General features: G+C 39.3%; 1 protein-coding gene across 7 annotated transcripts in view; it reads left to right on the top strand.

Moving 5' to 3' along the window:
- PRUNE2 (prune homolog 2 with BCH domain) overlaps positions 1-22,893 on the top strand; it is a 356,369-nt gene that overhangs the window by 101,760 nt on the left and 231,716 nt on the right. For all 7 annotated transcript variants that reach the window (XR_007773157.1, XR_007773158.1, XM_050944083.1 and 4 more), the window contains 2 exons: positions 15,902-15,981; positions 17,199-17,399. Coding sequence is in view for 5 of the 7 variants with exons in the window: in XM_050944083.1 (XP_050800040.1) it covers positions 15,902-15,981; positions 17,199-17,399 (281 nt within the window). In the remaining 2 variants the exon portion in view is untranslated. The remainder of the gene's footprint in view (positions 1-15,901; positions 15,982-17,198; positions 17,400-22,893) is intronic.

Raw genomic sequence — 22,893 nt, 5'->3', positions numbered from 1 at the left:
TACCCTCTCCCTCCCTCCATGAGCGTCTGTTTGATTCTTTGGCTTTCTGTTACGCTTGTCACGCAGCACTGTGCTGAGTCCCTGCTGTGGCCTCTGTCTGGAGATTTTTTTCAAACGCTTTGGCATTTCGTCTTCTGTAACAGAGCTCTGATAGAACAGATTTGCCTCCCCATACAGTGATCCAGTATCTCCCGTACGGTCCATGCTGGAGCTCTTTTTGGGTTTGGGACTGCATCGCCACCCGTGCTGATCAGAGCTCCACACTGGGCAAACAGGAAATGAAATTCAAAAGTTTGCGGGGCTTTTCCTGTCTACCTGGCCAGTGCATCCGAGTTCAGATTGCTGTCCAGAGCGGTCACAATGGTGCACTGTGGGATACCGCCCAGAGGCCAATACTGTCGATTTATGGCCACACTAACCCTAATCCGATATGGTAATACCGATTTCAGTGCTACTCCTGTCGTCGGGGAGGAGTACAGAAACTGGTTTAAAGAGCCCTTTATATCGATATAAAGGGCCTTGTTGTGTGGACAGGTGCAGCGTTAAATCGGTTTAACACTGCTGAAATTGGTTTAAATGCATAGTGTAGACCAGGCCTCAGTCATACTGCCTCCTGGGGGAGAACATTGGGCTGTGAAAAGAAAAGTTCCACACATCAAGCCAGAACAGCCATCCAGCCACATGCGGGGAGAAGCTGTTCCCTTCCCTCACCCTGTCCAGACACATCCTTTCGAGGCCACTAATGTTCCCCATAGTACTAGCTACCTTCACTCATTTCTTCAGACCGCACTCTCCTGTCCAGCCATCCAGAGTGTGGTTTCTCCCTGCATGGGAACACTGAGGATAAAAATGTCCTTTGCATCCTCTCCATGCCATCAGGGCCGAGCTGCAGAAAGTCCATATAATTATATCGATTTACAGTGTTAGCCAGTGGTTACTGCTAGTCCATCTCCAACCTAATAACAGGAGTTCTTTGTAGTTTTACAGCATGCCCTTAACATCTAGCTCCAGCAGCAGAGACAAACTGGGGAAAAATGACAGATAAGAGCTAGAAAAAGCAATTACAGTGCAGAGCAAATACATTTTAAGAGCCTGTGGTATATTGGCATTCATATCTGAGCAGTAAGGAAGAGTCACTGTTTAAGTCAAATTCCTGTATTCAGATAAATGTGTCGGCTTAAAAAATCAGTAAGATATGGGTCCTAGGTGGTAAAGAATGCAATTCTGTGAGCCCAAGTAAATATGTTTCGGATTATTTATATCACAGTAGCACCCAAAGGTCCCAGGAATGGGGCCCTATTGTATTAGATGCTGTGCAAACACATAGAAAGACATGGTCATGCAATATGATGCAAAAATAAACAAGAAGAGTGAAGCAGAGGAGAATAAGAGTGATGATAATAATGTCATGTGGTTGAACCAACTGTTTTCTCTTGAATATTGAAAAAAATGGCTTACTTGTTAATGGACTTTATGACAGCACATTAACTGATTAAAATATTGTTATGCAAATTTAGTGCTGCAAAAGATTGATAATTCTGGAGACAGAGGCCCTTTACCTATGGGATAAATACAAATTGGACAGCAAGAGTGCAAGCTTCCCTATTTCATCTCACCAATACAGAGCTGGCTGTTTGCCTATAGCAGGAAAATATTAGAGGCAGCAAAATGTATAGAAATGGTCTTTGTGTGAGTGACTGCAGGCTAGTACGGATCAAACATTTGCCAGCTTACCTAAAGCAGCAGAACCTATAGCCAACCCAACACCAAAGTGCACCAACCTTTGATCTACAAGGATAAAGTCCTGATAAAACAGGGGAGCTCAGTGTCTATTCTATCCCAGGCCTCTGTGCTTTCTGCCCAAAATTATGATGGTGCTTTTTCTGATGTGGAAACCTGCCCAGTAGGATGTGGATTGACTCCATCAACTCTCATTTCACAATAGACATCAAATAGCTATCACATATGCTAATGACTTTCATACACTGCTGATGTGGAACAGATTCAATCCAAATATCTAGAGGCAAAAGGCACATTTACTTTTCAATAGTAAAACAAATTCTTCAGTATTTGTTCCCAGTGAAAGCGGAAGTTAGTCCTTAGTGTTAGAAATTTTAGTGCTTTCAGTTCTGAAATATAAGGAATAAGTATTACATTGTGAAATTCCCTTCAAAAAGAGTCAGCTGTCAACTCCCCATGTGCTGAGTGCCACATTGTCCTTTCTGGAGGTTCACATGAAATGTGTTACTTATGGAAATAATATTCCTGCTCCAGAAATGCCAGTGAGATGTCAATGAAATGTCATTCCTAGAAATATCAACTCCTGGAGGGGAAGCTTCTCAACATATATTCAGTACAGGAGATAATGTTGGAAAGAACTCTGGGGCACAATTAGTGAACATTATATTGCACACATCTGCACAGATAGCACAAGTGGTTGCTTGGAGTACATGGATACAGTGTAGCTCCCTAACCAACTGCCATGAGAGTCATTGTGAGGTTCATGGTGAAACATGTGACTGTAGTACATGGTATTGTACTGGGTATGGCACAGACTCAGCAGGTGTTTCAAACAGGAGACGCTATATGCTGTAGCACATGATGTGAGACACTATTAGATGTCTGACAGGAAAGGAGTCTTTATTAAGAATGGCAGAAAGGAAAGGGCGCAAGCACAATTGGTGCACACACTTTGTTGTTGATTATGAAATAAATAAAGCCATGAAACTCTTAGTTAAAGTGCCACAGGGCAATCCACCCAGGATGGAAAAGGACTACAGAGCATACTCTCCAAGATGTACATTTAAGATCTGATTGAGGAAAACACATATGTGTTGAACTTTAACTAAACGGGACCTAGCACGTGCTGAAGTTTTCCTGAATTGTGGACTTAAACCCATCTCCCTTTGTAAAGTCTTTGTATCATATTCAATCCTGGTGTAACTCCACTGATGTCAGCTGCGTCCTCTTACACCAGAATTGACCTTGACCCTTTCTTCTTCGATCTCACAGACATGGTGTTTTACCTTCCACACCCTATATCTATGCTCTGCACATCACTAATGCTCTTTCTGGGGCCATTCTGCATTGTGCCCTTGCTGGATAATTGTATCACTGATAATTGTGACACTGGATTATGAGCCCCTTGCCTAAATCCTCCCCTTGGGTTTGCCACACCTAGTGTCTCCTGCATGCTACTTCTACTGGCTCTATTCCCAACCTTTCAGTTTTCTTTCCCTCTTCTCCTGGGGCTGGAAACTGGTATAATATGGGATCCTGTCCCTTTTAGGCAATGCATCCTGATATGGTCATTGTCATTTTAAGCACAGCTGAGGCCCCTCCAGCATGGGCCTGTGGCATGGTTTATTTATGCTTGTCTGCCGTGAGGTTAGGCCACAATGCCTTGGGAACATTTGCCTATAGAAAGGTATTTTGAACAGTTTGAATAAAACATCCTTGGATCAATTCTCACAAGCCCTCTCTATGCAGCTCTTTGGCTGCATGCCAACGGCTTTCTCTTTCAGTCTCAGGGCTCCCCTGCTTCCCTTCTTCCCTGGTTCCAGTCCAGCTGTTATCAGCCATGGATTCCCTGACACACTGGCTTTGGCACTTTCACAGTATCCCCCTGTCTGACCAATGTTTCCTTCTGTGTCCAGATTTGGCTGGTCTGCAGCCTCTTCGGGTTCCAAGGGCCCCACTGATTTATCATAGCGGTCTTCTTTTTCTGGTAGTTGATGGTGATTCTCTGCCCAGCCTGTCCCCCACTCATACATGTATTTACAGGCCTGGCCACTTCCCATGCTTCAGAGTCTCCCTCAACTGAACACCCTCCTCCCACAGGCTGTAGGAGTAGGCTGCTTGGTGCCAGTTTTCTCCTCAGCTAGCTCTCATTTGTCTTGGTCAGACTACCTCCTTTGGCTCCTGTATGGACCTGCCCCACATTGTTCCTAGCTGCACCTTACAATGGCTTGCCGTTGCCTGTCCTCAGCAGCTCCTTGCTACAACTATAGGGCTGCTTCCCGTTAAAGTCACCTGCAGGACCAGCTTGTGAGTGGCATCATCTCTCACATTCTCCTGTTCTCTCATCTCCGTGACACACACACACACTGCATCTGTAAGACAATCTGAGGCCTTCAGATGAGACTGAGGGGGCAGCTCTTCCCTGCTTCTTATGTCAGATGTCTTCTGGGATCCAGTTCTTAAAAGTTCCCAAAGTATCCATTCACCCACCTGTTCTTCTAAAGCTGTGGTATTGCTCTGCGTTCCTGCCTTTCTCGTCAGTTGACCTGTGGCTGGCCCTTCAAGTCCAGATGGGGAAATTTTAGTCTTAACTTTGAATTTCTATAATTTCATAGTTCAGGTTAGAACTTCAGTATAAATTTATATCTTAACCTGCATGAGCTGCAGGCTCACTACAGCAATTTAAGATATACATTTATATTGAAGTCCTAACCTGAACTATGAAATTACAGAAATTCAAAATTAAGACTAAAATTTTAGGTAGAACGATGCAAAAGGGGGGGAAAAAGGTAAATATTGTAGGAAAGAGGAAAAATAGGTAAAAATGCAAAAATAAGGGAGAAGTATAGCAGTAGCAAGAGAATAAAAGAGAAAGCAATACAACAGATAAAAGGAGCGAAAAGGGGTAAGAGAATCATGTTCAGGGTTATGAAGCAAATTATATGTTAGACTAGAGGTGCAGTTGCACAGTGTAGAAATAATACATAGGAAAAAAGGTAAAAACAAATGCCACAGGGAGACAGATATGGTGACAATCAGAAGGCATCTGTAGCATAAGAAATTTGTATGCACATACCCCTTTAAAAGTATCAATATACTGCAAATCGTGCCAATTCTGAACTTGGCAGCAACAAAGGAACTGAATTCAGATCCCAGTGTTCTGATAAACTGATTTGCAGAAGTGCTGAATATCTGCAGTGTCTATTGATTTCAGCTAGAGTTGTGGATGCTTAACACCTCTGAAAATCAGGCCCCAAAGTCTCCATCACTTGTGTTAAAGAGGAATCTTTTTTGAGAAAAAAGACGGTGTATTTGTTAGTAGAATAGGACCTTTGACCCACTGTTGACAGATCTGATTCCATCCAATAGAGGACACTGGTAGACATCACTACCGAGAGAGGCAAATGTGTTAAGCAGTGCAAAAGGTAGACAATGAAAAACAAAAAAAGATTTAATTAACAAAAAATAACACTGGAGAAAGCCAACAAAGTTGCAGAGACAAACAGATCAGTTGTACAGGAATAACACTAGTTGCATTTTAAAATTGTCAAGGCCATTGTGAATTTCTTCATCAAAACTATTTAAAGAAATTTTAGTCTTATAGGAATAGGTGAAGGGGAATTCTCATAGTGCCAAGCATATTGAAAGTCCTTGTGTGGAGCACAACATACACTTTCCTGAAAATTTTCAGCTTCTTCTATTATGGCAAAAACAGACAAAAATAAGATAAACAGTACAAATGCTAAAGCTAATTGAAAAATAGGAAAACTACTTCAAGATTTCTTTTGTGAACATTCCATCTCTTTTTGTCAAAATTAAAGTTTCAACAAAATTTTTCACTGAAATTTTGAAATTCAGAAAATTTCAGCCATCTAGCTTATATCTAGTTGAACAATGTGATGCATTTTTAGGGGAAAATTTTTACAACAAAACCAATCACTTTTCTGATCTAACTTTGAAATGTCCGTGAAAAATTGACTAAAAGAATTGAAATTCAGAAAATTTCAACCAGCTTTAATGTTCACTGTCAAACAACTTTTAGATGTGAGGCACACAGGACAGGGGTCTAGGAAGTCAGGAGTTTGAATCCTAGTTCTGAAAATGACTACTTACCTCTAAGGGCTCTGGTAAGTCACCTAACTTCTCTATCTCAGTATCTCCATCTATAAAATGGGAATAATGGCACTTGCATACTTTTTGTGCAGCAGTGTTGTGAAAAACAATTAGTTAATGTTTGCACAGCACATTGCACTGTGTATTATAATATGGTTATTAAAATATATGGCTCAGAGACCCATTGTCCAATATTGTATAGGTGTAACTAGAAAGATGAGTCAATGTTTTTTAGCAATGAATAAATTCCAACATTTAGGATTTAGATTTTTCTACCTTAATTTTATTACTTCCCAAGAATTAAATTTAGTAACCATGTGGACATATTCTGTAGTACATGACTAAATCAACCGTGGACCTATTTCTTCTTAATTTGGAGATCTTAATTAGAAATAATTAATCAGCTTACACTAGTCACTTGCATGTAATATGATTATACTACAGGATATGTTACATCACTGTGGGTAAAAGTAATGGCTTCTTTTTCTTAATCTCAGATGTCCAGATATGAATTCTCTCTAGGCTGTTCATTTTTTTTTTTTTTTTTTTGGTATGAAGATATAGCTGAGATAGGGAACCACTAAAAAGTCCACTTGAACTGTAATGTCCTTCCCCCATTGAATCCAAGCTGCGCAACACATGTTACTTTGATTTGTTAAATATTGTACTGTATTTTGGGGATCTTCAGTTTACCAACCTAAGAATCCCTTCCTAAAGCCTCTTTTAAAAACAAGCTGTAGAAATTTCCTGCTTACAGAAATGTTGTAGTTAGGAAGTGGTTCTAGGAAGTTATTTTGAAGATTTTCATGTCAGTATATTTTCTCTCTCCCTTGATTGGCTTGGGCTAATGGGTCTTACTTATGGTTTATATTTCTCTTTCTAGCTGAGTACTTACTGACAACTTTTATATATATTTTTTGGAGTGGGAGCTTATGGCCAAATACTCTATCATTTTCTCCCTTCCTAATTGTGTATAATGATACTGTATTTCCTGAATCTCGTGTTTTCTGTTGTGGTTGTTTGATATAGTCTGCATAGCATGTTTCTGGCTGAGCCTGCAAATCCCTTCCACTTGCCCATGTTAGATGATCAGCTTCAAAAGGCAAAAGCACACACATACAATTAATGTACTTTCCTATTAGTTCTTGTAGCTTAATATGTCACTTGAAATAACCCATCTCATTTGTAACACAGTTATCTAGTTCACATCTGTAACCAGAAGAACAGTTTCCCATTCAGAATGCACCACCAACTGACTATATTTTTAATCTTTTCTGTTGTAATTTTGAGAAAGTAGCCCAAGAATGGTGGATGACCCTAGAACATTGATATTTATGGTAATATTTCTCATGAGAAATATTGATAGAGAAAGGCCCTGGCATTCAGTTTTCTTTCCAGATAGGGAAAGAACTCTAGTTACAGGACATCACAATATAATCACGTAAACATGTAGTCATTTTTTTTAATAAAAAGAAAGCAGAAAGGCCTTTTCTTTTTGGAATAAAAGCAAAACTGCCAAACAGTTTCTAATTCTAAAAAATATGTCTGACAAGAGTTTGATCTGCAGTAATGATGGGTTCTGCAGTTGTGTTACCTGAATGCTAAAGGGAGAGTTAAAGCAGGTACAACATTAGAAAGGGATATATGACCCTCCCCCCATTGAAACTAGTGAGAGTTACCCCATGTGTGTTATCTAAAGGGATTATTTTGGATCCATGTGCCTTAAGCTGAAAAAGATGTCTTATTTTGTAGCATAGAATTGTAAATGGAAGAGAAATATCATTAGCAATTAAGCAAAGGTATTTTGCCAAATTCATCCCCAGTGTAATTCCATTAACTTCCATTCTGTTGTCATATTAATTTGGCTCATTCAGACAGAGGGCCAGATTTTAGTTGGTCCGGAGTAAGTACTCAAGAAGGGGAAGAAGACCTTGGGCTAGCATTGAATAGTTCAGGCATGGCTGTAGATTAGTGCTGGTAATGGTAAGGTGAAAGAGCTGAGGGCTGGATCCCACATGGTACTGAGCATGCTAAATCCATGCTGAACTTTAAGCATGAAAGTAGTTTAACTGAAGTCAAGTTTAGAACATGCGTAAGTGCTTTTGCTGGATCAGCAGAAATGAGCTCTGCACAATCGAACTCTAGGAAGGGAAAGAGAAGGGTAGGCAAGAAAGAACAGATTACAAGTGGAGGGGGAAAGAGAACACATGTTGAGCAGAAAGGGAGTGCTACTTTGGTTCCTTGCAGAGAGAAAATAATTTTTTTGTGAAGAAGGGACACAAGGAAGGATTTTTATAAGGGAGGAAGAAACAAGAATGAAAACCATATTGCATTATGATGTCCAATACCATGTTTTCCTACTTTTCCTTCCCTGATTTTTATGTGACTTGTATCTGAAATTGGGATAAGAAGAAATAGAGAATAAATTCTATACTGTGTTTTGTTTTGTTTTGTTTTTGTTTTTAATCCACCAGGCAGAGGCAATAGAGGGAGGATCTCAAAGCCCCTAACATTATTTTTATATCTATTGAGCCATCTCACAATGAACTCATTCTCCCTCAGAAAGCTCCGTCTTTCATTGAGAATCAGTGAGAAAACAAGCACTAACCAAACCGGTTGTTAATTGCAAGGCCATGGTGCACCTGGGCTATCTATGAAATTTGAGAAGCTTGTTTGTTTTTAATATGCCTAATTTTCCAGTCTCCTTTCTGAATGGCATTCTCTTTGTACTTTGTCTCCAGTCTTATCATTATTATTTTTTAAAACAAACATGGATAAGCAGAATTTTTATGTGATTATGGGCGTGACATTCTTTGCATTTACCTTTCTTTGACCACTTTATAAAAACCCTGAACTTAGTGCCTGTAGAGTTTAAAAAAAAAAAAAAATTTCTGAGCACAGATGGGGAAAATACGTAAGATATGTAAGGCCTAGGGGCCTTCTCCAGCCTAAACGTGATGTAGCCACAGAAAACAGGAGGGTCAAAGGCCCACACTGCTTCCTGCAGCTCCCATTGGCTGGGAATGGGAAACCGTGGCCACTGGGACCTGTGGGTGGCTGTGAAAATGTAAACAAACTGCCTGGTAGCCCGCCAGCAGATTACCCTGATGGGCTGCAGGTTGCCCACCACTGATCTAGAGGATGTTTCATCAGATGTGTGGCTGACTAAACCATAAAAAGGGAATGTAAAAGAGTTCAGCTGCGAGTCAGCTTTCCCCACCCTCATCCCCTCTCATACAAATCTGATATCTGGCTCTGAACTACCTTTAAGAAATACACTTTTTTGGACTTACTTTTGTGCAAGTCTGCAGGCCTTATGTATCAAAGCTAGTGTCCTGTAATCTGACTCCTAATGCAGCTGATCCTTGAATGACTGGTCTGTGTACCGCACAAAAGAAGTCATTTAGGACACAAAGAGTTTAATTTACTTTGACCTCAGCTTCAGGAGAAAACATCTTTTTATTAATCTACTAAATTGTGCATGACTATAATGGAGCCTCTAATGCCACTGAGTAGTCCTTCAGCAAGGAGCATTCACTGGAAAGAAAAGGTATTCTCTCTTTTCCTAATATTGTGGTCACCATCATCTTGTGTACTAGGAAATTCTTCAAGCATGGACATAAGGGGTTTCCGATGTACTAATGCTTCCCTCTGTGGGTGAAGGAGGGGCAAGGGTTTGCCCACTGTAGTTCCTGCATTACCAGAGTATTCTGTTTACATTTGTGGAGGCCCAGTGCCTGTAAGTGGGCTTCCAGCCTACGCTCTGCCAAGGATTTTTCTATTATCTGCTGCGTCCAGAATTCCCTTCAGAACATGGAGGAGGAACCCAAGTCTGTTAATTCAGAGAACATCAGGTTTTACAAAAATCCTGCAAGATTTGGGGTGATAGTGCTGCAGAGAGCCAACATGTTCCCACCGTGCCCATTTCTGCCCTGCTGAGGAGTTTGAGGAAGACGTGTACAAGACAGTAGAAGCAGTACTTCTCCATTCCATGCCCTTCCCCCAGTCCACCAGATTTTTACCCACTCTGGCTGTGAAAGGGGAGGTGAAAACAATAGTCATTTGAGAGTAACTAAGGCTAGTTCCCGTCTATTTTTTTTAAATGTCTGCTTTGCATATTAATTTATAAGTAAATACATATTAATCATGTCTTCATTTTGTAAAAACTTTATTTTTACTGACCATATTAGAGCTCATGTTTCCAGCATGACATGCTTGGACAGTCAGTCTAGGGCAGAGGTGGGCAAACTATGGCCCACGGGCCACATCCGGCCGGCGGGACCATCCTGCCCGGCCCTTGAGCTCCTGGCCAGGGAGGCTAGTCCCCTGGCCCCTCTCTTGCTGTTCACCCTGCCCCGCAGTTACATCGCTTGCGGGCAGTGCTCTGGGCAGCAGGGCTGCGTGCTCCTGTAGGGCAGTGCGGCAGCATGTCTGGCTCCAGCTGTGCGGTGCAGCTGCCAGACATGCTGCTCTGAGCAACATGGTAAGGAGGTCGGGGCCAGGGGATTGGATAAGGGGCAGGAGGTCCCGGGGGGGCAGTCAGGGGACAGGGAGTGGTGTGGTTGGATGGAGTGGAGATTCTGGGGGGGCGGTCGGGATGGGGAGCAGGGGGAGTTGGATAAGCATGGGCGTCCCGGGGGGCCTGTCGGGGGGTGGGATCTGGATACAGGTTGGGGCAGCCAGTGGACAGGGAGCAGGGGGAGTTGGATAGGGGATCGGTCCTGGGGGAGTGGTTAGGGTCAGGAGGTCCCAGAAAGGGGCAGTTGGATGGGTTGGAGATTCTGAGGGGAGTAGTCAGGGGACAGGAGGTGGGAGTGGGTGGGGACCAGGCTGTTTGGGGAGGCACAGCCTTCCCTACCTGGCCCTCCATACAGTTTTGCAACCCCGATGTGGTCCTCAGGCCAAAAAGTTTGCCCACCACTGGTCTAGGGCATATACAAGGACTCTAAAAATATTACCATTCTCAGGACATATTTTTCTCAAGTGCTGTTCATTGTTTATTGCGTAGAAACTCGAACTTGACACTGAAAAAATAAGCATTATCTCAGCAAAAACCACTTAGATATTTATATTCAGCTTTGCTGTAAGGCCATAATGTGTGCCCCGCTTTGATTTGAAATCCAGGAGATGATCTTATGTCAACAAGGCTGTTTATTTTAAATTATTTTTTTACATACCTGCAGTGTCCCAAATCTGTCAAGTTTCCATCTGGAGAAGGGTCCCCTCTTGCTTCTACAGCTGTCACACAACAAATATCTGATGTTGAATATTGTATATTAATTACATAAAAAATGCTGTTCCGTCAAATTGAGCTTAGCGATTCTTGGCCAAATTCTGTTCTCAATTACTTGAATATCACTGCTATTGAAATCAATGGGCTAGTTCAACCTCTGAAGAGGATGTAGTTTATAAGGGTAAGGGAAGCTGCACTGCAATGGAGATTCAATTCACGCTTGGGGTGTAAAACTTTAACAGCCCATTAATAATAAATTATTAACTCAGTTTAATTCGTTTCAGAAAATTGCTCTTTTAGATATTATTTTAATAGTGGTAGCGCCTAGGAAACCAATCAGAGACCAGGACCCCATTGCTCTCAGCGTGGAACAAACACAGATAAAAAAGATGGTCCCTCCCTCAAAGAGCTTACAATAGTATCTTAGGTTGGTCTTTTGTTTTGCTACAGAAAATTTGTAATTAAAATGGACACAATTGGGATAAAACTAATTTTAAATGTATCTTTACACTTGAGATTATGAAACAAAGTATTTTTTAAATTTACTGTTCTCCATTTATGTTGCCTGTTTTATTTTTGCTTTTTGCGCATTATAAGGAATAAATATTACCTAGTCAGTTTCACTTCTCTTTGTAATCACTTTGTGCTGACTGTTGCTTTCTGATACTTATGCAATGACAGAATATTTTTCTGTTTCACAGAACAATAAGGAAAATTTAAATTTAAAACCAAACCCTATTTTAGCAACATTTTTACAATATCAAGAAAACACGTCTGTTCATATTGCCAACTTTTTCAAACTTGTGCCTATAGTTAGACGCCTAAATAAGTGGCCTGATTTTCAGAAGTGCCGAACTCCTGCAGTTCTCATGCTTAGATTTAGGCACCTATATTTTAAAATGTTAATAAAACACATTTTAAATAAAACCTGAATGTGGACACTAAAGCGACTATATTCACAAATATGTTCACTCCCCCATTCTGATGTCTGCATATAATATCTTATTTAGTTTTACTGGGATATCTAAATGTCATTATAAAACTCAGGCTTCATTTCATGTTAGTTTAAAAGGATGAGTTAGTTTTAATAACAGAATTTTACTATGTATTGGTCAAAGCAGTTAAATCTTTAATCAGTTATTTACATCTTGTAAGGAAACAGTGATGACATTCAAAGTGTCAGTTTTCTGTAGAGCTTCTGTGCGCAGATAACATTTATTTTGATTCTACTATTTAGTGTTAACACTTACAGACAATTTAATACCATTTATTTTATCCATTAGCAGGATGCTTTGATGTGACTTTTTCATTTATTCTACTGTTGTCCAAAACAAGAAAGAAAAATACAAAGCCTCTTTGACAACCACCAGACATGTTCCAAAGTGGTGTGTTTTGTAGATGAAATTAAGTAATTAAAACAATTCTTTTTTCAGTACTCAAGTTATTCAACTTTGCATGAGAAATTCATTGTGCAGTAAATCTAGTGAAGCGATGACAAAGCATTTCATTTAGGGAGAAAGCCTGCCCTAGCGTAATCCAGAATGTACAAGCCTTTGGTCCGCTAGACAATTCCCAGGCTCCATAGTCACAAAGCAGAGATGGAATCCTAAAATGAAATCTTGCCCACCTAGCTCCGGCCCATGCAGAATCTAGACATAGCATTGTTGCATGAGGCTAGATAATAAAGTGCCTCCTCTGATGTTCCTTCATGGGCATAGGTTTGCCCAGCTGATTGATATCTAGGGAGATAGTACAGGCCACCAATTCTAAGAGCTCACTGAAGGGAGCTGGGTGACACTCTGTCAGAGGAAAGCTAGTCTAATGGTAAAATAATTGGACTGGAATCAGGACTTTGGGGCTCAATTCCTTCCTATGCCGCAGTCTTCCTCTGTGACCTTGTGCAAGTCACTTAAGGCCTGATCCAAGGCCCATTGAAATCAGTGGAATTTTTCTATTGACATCATTGAGCTTTGGATCGGGCCCTTAAACTTTCTGTGTCTCAGTTCCCTATCTGTAAACTGAAGGTAATAGTTCCCTTCTCTCACCCTTTGTCTGGCATGTCTATTTAGATTGTAAGTTGTTCAGGGCAGGGACTGTCTCTTACTGTGTGTTTGCATAGTGTTTAGCACAATGGGGCCCAAATGTTGGTTGGGGTCTCTATACACTACCGTCATACACTAAACACATAATAATAATAAATAACCAAAGAAGGTCATGCTCTGACACTGCTCACAGGGTGCTGGCCAAACAGCCAGATAGGATTTTTTTTTTTCCAGCAAAGTATATAGAAAGAATGTACAGCCAGGAAAGCTGTAACAAAGAACTAAGGCAAGCTGGATTAATTAGGCTCCCCATCAGTTCACATGAGTCTGCTGGATGAGACTCTGCTGAAGATATATTAGAGAAAAATACTTAGTACTTTGCCCTTATCACAGCTCCAGCATAGGAATGTTAAAATTTTCTATACTGCAACTGTTCTGCCTCATACTCTCTTTTCCACAACCATTATTTTAACCTCCTTCTTTGTCAATTCTTAATTCCACGATTGTTTCCCTTGGTGCCCTGTGATGATGATGATAATATGTACAGGAGACATCTAGGTGGCAGTCAATTGTTATAATATTCTCCTAAACCAGGGATTGGCAACCTTTGGCTCGCAGCTCACCAGGGTAAGCACCCTGGTGGGCCAAGCCGGTTTGTTTACCTGCCGTGTCTGCAGGTTCAGCCGATCGCAGCTCCCACTAGCCGCGGTTCGCTGCTCCAGGCCAATAGGGGCGGCGGGAAGCGGTGCAGGCCAAGGGATGTGCTTATTCTGGCGAGCCATGTGACAGAGGTTGCCTACCCCTGTCCTAAACCATTGGCAGAGCTGTTCAGTGGATAAGCAGAGCCTCTTATAGATACAACTGAAAGGAAACTGGCTCCATCAAAACAGGTCTTCCCATCTGGACAGGACAAGCTATAACATCATTCTACATATGGTCATAATCTCACGATGATGCAGATGATATGTCCATAACTAGAATATCCAGTCCCAGCCCAAAAATCAGATCCAGAGTGTGATTTTGGGGGGGAGGAGAGAAGCGTCATACAAATCCATTTAACCAGTTTTGTGTGATCCAGATGTGAAAACAAAATTATTTTTCTGCTGCTAAAAAAAAGCAAAAAAAGTCAGACTATTTTTTAATTTAAATTGCTACTGTAAGAATATGCCTGAGGCTACACATTTGCATATTCACTATAATGAAGTTTAAAAGTTACATGAATATTGTGTGTTTTGTGTGTTCTTGCCTTCCATAAGAACGCATATTTCACACTGTAATCAATGACATTTTTTTGAGTGAGCAAGGGAAGCAGGATCTGGTCTGATGATGGTATTAGAAACTCCCTTGTTATATTAACATCTTTGATCTTGTATTTATTTTCAATAATTAATTAGTAGTTATTTACAACATTCCAGTTGGATGTTTATAAAGAGTTGGTTGCCTATTCTCAAAAAGGTATTTAGTCATTGCATTATGGCCTTTTTTTTGGTTCACACACTATTTGCAAACAAAATTATGTTTTCCACAATTTTTTTTCTTTTTTAAAGTTATTCAACTAAATTGTAATGTGAAGATATTTCATTCTGGATTTCCTATGAATGGTTTCCTGCAAATATTGCTTTGCGTAATCAGTACTCATAATTTAAAACTGAGCTGTTTGGAAAGGACACATAGGTCACGCAGTATGTTTATTCTGACTGATTTAGTGTAACTTTTCAGAATAAGGTTTATGGTATAAATAGTCACAGTTATGAAACTGAAATTCACTTTCAATTAATATCGTCACATTCATTTCAAATTTGCTGTTTCTGTGAACATTCCTACTAGCAAACTTATTTGTAAATTTTTTATAGAAAGTGAATACAAAAGGGGAATGAACACAGCTGAAATGATTTATTTTAAAAAAATGAATTTCCCGCCAGTATTTGCTATACATTATCCCAATTAATACTCATTTTTAGGTATATTTATTAGTATAGTTCCCTAATATTTTTCTAATATTACTTGATTTGAAAGTTAAACATTTGGTAGGGAGTTTTTGCAACATAGAAAATCTGTCACAAAATTCCAGGATATTATTTTTGTGCTTCTGAGTTCTTTCAGTCCTATACATGCCTTTCTGAAAGTCAATGACAGAATGAGACACTTTAGCTGAGTCGCATGCATATTCAACCTTCTCTAAAAATAGCCCTAAAATATGAATAAAATCAATATAATATTTATATTTATATTTATAATTTAATATTCTTTTAGTCTTAATGTTGATATACGGCAAATGTGATTACGGTAATTAGATTATTATGGAAGTCTTGCTGTGATATGTGATTTGGGGGCAGTGGCTCAAGATAGCCACAACTTTCTTGCCTAATGCTGCACTGGCAACTTGCGAGAAGCACAGGAGCTGCACTTAATTTGCATAAAATGGAAACAACTGCAGTCTGCTGAAGTGTGGTTACACAATACTGTGTCCTAATCCAAACGCAAGTGCGTGATTATGTGGTGGAGTTTACAGTCTCCAGGGGCCACGTCTCCATATCAACAATAGGGGTAACTAAGAGCTACCTAGACACGTTCCATCAGCCACATTTTGGTCACCTCTTTATTACTGTAGCCTGTTTGCAAATCAAATATTAAAATTAGACATGTCTGAGGAAAGAGAGTGCTCCAAATTAGATCAAATTATTATCTTTTGATCTTGGGCATCTTGCACATAAAATATGCCAATTTGAGGTGTTTCCTTTTCCCTCCCCCCCCCCCCCCCCCCCCCCCGCAGATTGGCACCAGAGGATGTGGGAATGGACATCCCCTTTGAGGAGGGTGTACTAAGTCCTGATGCTACAGAGATCAGGCCTGGTAAGAGAAACATTTATTCATTCATTCATTCATTCATTCATGTCTGATTTCCATGACATTTAATTATTCAGTGAGAAGGATGTTTCTATGCTGATAAGGCATCATTTCAATGTTAGGAAAAAAAGTGTTAAGTTTGCTTTATTTGGTTAATTCTGTACTTCACTTGACAAATGATAATAATTAGCAATGTGCCACATATTTTCCCTGGTCCTCTGTTGTTATCTGTCTGTTAAAATTATTACAAGAACTAAATGCATTAAGTACTCTGCCTTAAGTATGCTAAATTTGACTTCAGTCTAAATGGGGTAAGTAAGTTCAGGTGTTAAAATACCTAATCCAAAGAAAAGAACTTAAAATATTGCGTAAAATGCGATAGCAGGAAAGAAACCATGGCCAATTTATATTTTCATTAACTGAGAATACCTTAATTTACACCCAGCTATGAGGAACAAGGTTATGTTACATATTTGTAACTACTACTGTAGAGAATTTGACATATAATCAGAAAAAAACGCAGAGCAGCGTATTTGCAAAATAATGCTATGGGAGTGTTACCAAACACAAATTACAATAGATACCTAGAGGTGTATTCATTCTTTCTGGAGTCAAAGGTACCTTGGGTCAACATTGAAATGAACTGTGTGATCCACATATACTTTCAGAAGCACATCTGAACTTTGCTTTTGACCCATAATTTTGTAATAAGAAAAAAGTGCACCCGTATCTAAATATTACAGAATTTTGAAAAAGGTGGGAACCATATCTGAACTTTCTTGCTCAGGCCTGTCTTCAAAGCAGCTAAATCCCATTTTGAACAATTTAAGAGAAAGTGATTATGATTAATAATGGTGTTACTATTTGAGTTTGGAACATGGCAATACAAGTCCTTCATCTGTTATTTAAATATAATGATAATTTTTACTAAATTTACAGGGTCAAATTCTGTCCTTGGATGCTTCTATATGTATCTCACTGAGGTCACTGGGACTTCATGTAATGTAGAGCTTCTAGCTACATTTGACATTTCTGAAGACATAATTCTATTTTAGTTTCTTATAAACTTTTTTTTTTTACAATTGATTTTATATATTATATAATTTTAAACGACTGGTTGATAGAAAATCTCTTTGTTAAATGTGTTTGACGTTGTTCAAAAGCATTCAATAGGGCAGTTTTATCTGATACAGATGCTCTTCTTTTTCTTCATATTTATTTAGAGCCACCTAATTCCCTGGATCTTAATGGTTCCCATCCCAGAAGAATAAAGCTCACTGCTCCAAACATCAACCTTTCTTTGGACCGAAGTGAAGGGTCTGTCCTTTCTGATGATAATCTGGATACGCCAGATGAAATTGACATCAATGTAGATGACCTTGACACACCTGATGAAGCAGATTCTTTTGAATACACTGGAAATGGTAATGAACTAGACTGGAAGACATTATCCAGAAATAAAGTAGGCTTTTCCTCATTGCTTTGGATGGGCTTAGGTCTGTCTCTTGTGTGTCAAGGTTTAGGTAGTGTAAGTAAATCTAATACTTCAGACTGGAGGCAAGATTTCCAAATAGTTCCATTTTCCGTTTCTGTCTCTTCCCCATGGAAAATAATCAGTCATGTCTACTTCTTTAGGGCCACACGGAGAACTAGATTAATTGATTAGCTGATTATCCTGGAGGTAAGAACAGCTAGCCATAGAAATGTAGAAGTTCAGACTCCTCTCACTCCCCAGCACTACTTTGGGACTTGTCCTGAGAAAAATCCCTCTTTGGTTAGGAGCATATTTTAGGATTTACCAGTTCTTTGATAGTCAGTACTGGGTTAGGTACAGTTATAGGTATTACTACTCGGGTTTTCAGTATGTTTATATTGCATAACTAGGAAGTACATTGACAGTTTAGAAAATTTGATCCTAAGTCTCTCTTGACATTATTCATTTCCAGATTTCTCCTTCCCAGTTAATATCTTTGTTTCAGATTATTTTTGCTGATATCATAGCTTGCATTTTAGCAAGATGAATCTTATTTTGTTATTTTCTGTCCATCAGTCTAATCCCCCTAGGTTTCTTTGTGTTCTCTTTGTCCTCATCAGTGTCTGGGATAACAACATTTATGTGGTTCATAGAAGTTCTCTTTACCTCTTCTTCTAGAATCTAGATCATTACATAAAACTCAATCTAACACACTTCCTGGCAATACCTAGTAGACAACTTCCTCAACCAAAAGTTAATATTTTGTCATAACCCTTTGTGCACCTTCAGCCAGTTTTTATACTGTGGGACTGTTCACATCCAAGTCGGTTTGAAGTAATATTGAGAGAAATTTCATGATATACTGTAGTAAATGGTTTACTAAAATCCTAATTATTCTATCTACTCCTTTTCATTCATTTACTAGTTATTAATTTAGTAATTATCTTTAAATAATAAAACATTTGAATTTATTGGGCAAGATCAGTTCTTAATAAGCAATGCTTCTTATTGCACGTGGTTCCATTATCCTTTACATGTTTAGTGATTTTTTTCTCTCTCCATATTTGTTTATTGTGTTCCTGGAGACAGAGGCGAGACTTACAAAAGAATTATTGTCAGGATCACGCTTACTTATTTCTTGGGCAGTACTCTCTCTAGGTACTTAGTTGGTCCTCATCACTATGTGAGGAGCTGAGATACCAATCATTAATGGATTTTATCCTCTCAATTTCTCTGTGAGTTAGGGAATTATCCCCATTTTACAGAGAAGGAACTGAGAAGTAAAGTGAATTATGTAACTTGCCCAAGGTCACACACAGAGTCTGCAGTTGAGCTGGGAATTGAATACACGTCTCCCAAGTCCCCGTGCAGTGCCTTACTAGACAAGACCATCCTTATTACTTTTGGTACGAGCCCACTTTTCCATGCCTTTTTAAAAATATGGGTCTCATCGTAAAAAAATATGAAAAGCTCAGTGTTCTTAGAGATAAAGGGATAATTTCAGTAAAGGATATTCTGGTATGTGCCAGCAATGGAATGTACAGCACCATTGCAGTTCCAAAAGAGTGTCCCTGACAGGGAGGGCCCAGGACAGAAGGGGAAGTGTTGATTCAGTGCATTGACTAAGCACCTGTGCTGGCAGGGCTCCTGTTGAGCTCCAGGCAGAAATTAAAGCTGTCTTTCCCCTGAGAGATGGTGTCAGTGCAAACACCACCAACCCTCCACAGCAGTTTTCCCCATCTGGTGCGGTGGGCCAAACTACTACCCCATCCTGTATCAATGGAAATTAATCTGGCCCTAATTATGTTATAGAGTACTGTACATGTTATTAAGATGAAAGCTGATTTGCCATTTAAATTATTGCCCATTAGACCCTAATCCAACAATGCATTTAGGACCTTGGAGTCAATGGGACGACTACAAACGTAAGCACATGCTATGCGTTTACTTAACCAAAGCCTTAATTCTGTATATGAAATGCTTCTCCAGCTGGATGTAGTGTCTACAATAGACTGTAGAGTTCTAGTGAATTCAGCATTCTTCCTTGATTAAGTTAAAGCAAGTTAGATTTTGTGTTGCTAGCAAATAAATGGACATCATTGTTTGGAGTCAGTATTTGGACTGCAAGTTTTTATAATAAAATATCAGTTAATATTAATCTCTCTTCCCATTTTAGAAAAAATGCTGCAAAACTATATGCGGTTAATGAAGCATGTGCACCTGTAATCGCAGTCCTGCAAAGAAAAAACACGGTACAATGAAAGTCCTTATGGGACATATTACAGCAGAAAAAAGTCTCCCTGTTACAAAATTTCTGTGAACACCTGGCCAAATCTTGATAGTCATCAGATAAGGAGACAGAGAGTTTTTTGTTCTGCTCATATAGTTCTAGACAGATATTATATCTGAATAAAAGTCAGTTCAGACTTTGACATTTACCAGAACAAATCTACTGTGCATGTTGCATTGATCAGCAGTATTCTGAAAGTCAGCAGTGAAACTTAACATGTTTCACAATGAATGTGTTATTGTTATTTGTGTTACAGTATTGCCTAGAAGCGGCAACCAATTCTTGTGCTCTGATATGCTAGGCACAGCAGTCCCTGCAATGAAGACTATACAGTCTAAATAGACAAGACAAAGTGTTGGATGAAAGAAGTAATATTAGCCCTGTTTCATATATAGGGAGCTAAAGGACACAGAGATGAAAGGGCATATAAGCTTGCATATGGCAGAACCAAGTGACTGAACCATGATCAACTGAATCTAATTCTAGTGCCTTAACCCAGATACTATTGTCTCTCTCATACTACTTATGTAAAACAATTTATAGCATTGCTTAATTCAACTGTTCTGATGGTGCGAGGGATCTGGTTATTGTGCTAATTCTTTTTTGGTACATAACTGGCCTTATATACAATTTGTGTAAATGAATAATATTTATAATTTGTTTCTATGTGGGGACCACACATTCACAACCAACAACAGAGGACAACTTTTTAATACATTTAAACTAAATTCTTCCTTGCATATAAATGTTTTGTTACCAGAGAGGACATTGTAAATTAAAAGTTCTTGGAATGATCATTTCAACATGCAAGGAACAGTAATGTCAGCTTAAGCTGTTATTGCTAAAGAGGATATCACTGTGTGTACTCAGCCATCCATAAGCATTTCTAATGTCACCTCTGGTTAGAGGAAAGAGCTTGTTATGGGCAGATGTGGAAAGTGATGATGAGCTGACTAGATGGTTGAAATGTAAAAAAAAATAAAAAAAAAATTAAAAAATCCCTGGTTTCTGCAGAGAAGTTTTCAGAATTTGACTATATTGAATACTGGGTGAAAGCTAATTATTTCTGAATATAAGAAAAGGGGTGGGGAGAAATCAGCTGGATGCAAATACCAGTGATTTCAATGGGAATTGTTCCCATTTACCCCAAGTCTGAATTTGGCCCCATGTTTTTAATGTCACTTTCTAAATCAGACAATTCATCATTTACTCACTAAATATGAGCCATTTGCCAAGTACCATTAACTTAAAGAGTTAAAGGTGTCCGTTCCTTTTATTTCTTATACTTGGAGGGTTATGTCCTGGATTGGACCTGAAATGTCTATGTGAACTGACAGAACTTTGCTCAAGGAATTTATTCCATTACTCAGATTAGCAAAAAACAAAAATAAAAAAATAAAAAAAAACAACCAGCTTCAAGTTGATTTAAGTGCTTCATGTACCTCATGTGAAAAAAACCCCTTAAAATCAGAAAACAGACTGGCTGAGTAGGAAGAAAATCTTCCTTGGGGATTCGTGTCTTTACAAAGCTATGTAAAGTGAGAAAATAGGGTCTGAATCAAATTATTTGATTTACCTCTGTCATAAACATAGAAAGAAAGGTAGCATAAAAATCCCTCCTTGGCAGCTGCTCAAAATCGCTTTACCTGTAAGGGGTTAAGAAGCGCAAATAACCTAGTTGGCACGTAACCAGAAGGACCAAGAGAAAAGAAGATACTTTCAGATCTGGGGGAAGTGGGGTTGTTTGTGGCTCTCTTTCTTGTTCCCTCTCCGGATGGAGAGAGACCAAGAAACATCTCCTGAAAATATACCTAGAATGATGAATCTAAAATTACAGAAATTGTAAGTAGGCAAGGAAATGCATTAGGTTATCTTTTGTTTTAGCTTGTGAATTTTCCCTATGCTAAAGAGGTAATTTCATTCCTGTTTTGTAACTGTGAAGCTGAGCCAGAAGGGAATCCTCTGTGTTTTAAATCTTTTTATTTACCCTGTAAAGTTACCTTCCATCCTGATTTTGCAGGTGTGATTCTTTTACTTTTTCTTTATAAATAAAGTTCTTCTTATAAGAACCTGATTGATTTTCAGCGTCCTAAAGACAAAGGGCTTGGTCTGTGCTCACATTGCTAACCAATTGGTTGGTGTATTATTTTCAAGCCTCCCCAGGAAAGGGGGTGAAGGGGTGTGGGGGGATAGGGACTCCAAGTGATTTTTGTGTAAATCACTTGGTGGCGGCAGCAATACCATACAAGGACAAGGAACGGAATTTGTGCCTTGGGGAAGTTTTTAACCTCAGCTGGTAGAAATAAGCTTAGGGGGGTCTTTCATATGGGTCCCCACATCTGTACCCCAGGGTTCGGAGTGGGGAAAGGGGAACCCTAACTACCTCTATAGCCAATCACAGTGTCAACAAATTCTGTCTCAAGTACCCAAATCCAAAGAGCAAGACTCCAGATCCTTCTCAATAAAACTGAAGTTTAATCTTGGAAGTTCACGAAGGCACAGAGCCATTATCATTCTGGTACAGCACAAGTGACAGACAAGCCCAGTTTATGTAAATGATGGTTAATGACAACTCCAGCTGTCTTGTTTTTCATTGCTATCAACTTATCAAGTAAGGGTATGACTGGAGTGGGATCTACTGTCTCTGAGCATCTCTGATACTAGACCTGGATTTTGTATCCTGAAGAACTAGTCATCTTCTTTTTCTGGACCATGAGTTTAAACAAGTAATTTAAACACAGAAATGGGAACTGTTGCAAAAGAGCTTGTATGTAAAATACTAATACATACTTCTTTTCCCCCCATGGTGGTAAGTACCAGAAGTTTCAGCAGTTCATTAATTCAAAAGATTACAGAAATAAATCTGATTTATTCATGAATATTTTTTGAGTAGTAATTCAAGAAATACTGGCCTTTTTCTCCTAGAAGGCTAAAGGCCTTGTTTGCACTGGAGAATTTTATAAGAAACTGGGCCTCTTAGCATGCTTGTAAAACACCTTGAAAACAGTGAAGCTAGTCTGATTTACATTAGCTGAGGAGCTGGCCCCTTTAGTCCATACACAGAAGTGCTCCATGCGAGTTACATGTGGGCTAAAGCTCTGCTTTCAGTAGGGCTCAGTATTAGCTCAGTTGGAGCTGTTTCAGCTTGCACTGG

The sequence above is a fragment of the Gopherus flavomarginatus genome, chromosome 3 (assembly GCF_025201925.1).
Source record: "Gopherus flavomarginatus isolate rGopFla2 chromosome 3, rGopFla2.mat.asm, whole genome shotgun sequence".
NCBI lineage: Eukaryota > Metazoa > Chordata > Testudines > Testudinidae > Gopherus > Gopherus flavomarginatus.
Note: the sequence above shows the minus strand (reverse complement) of the source record. Positions and strands in the feature narration are given on the sequence as shown.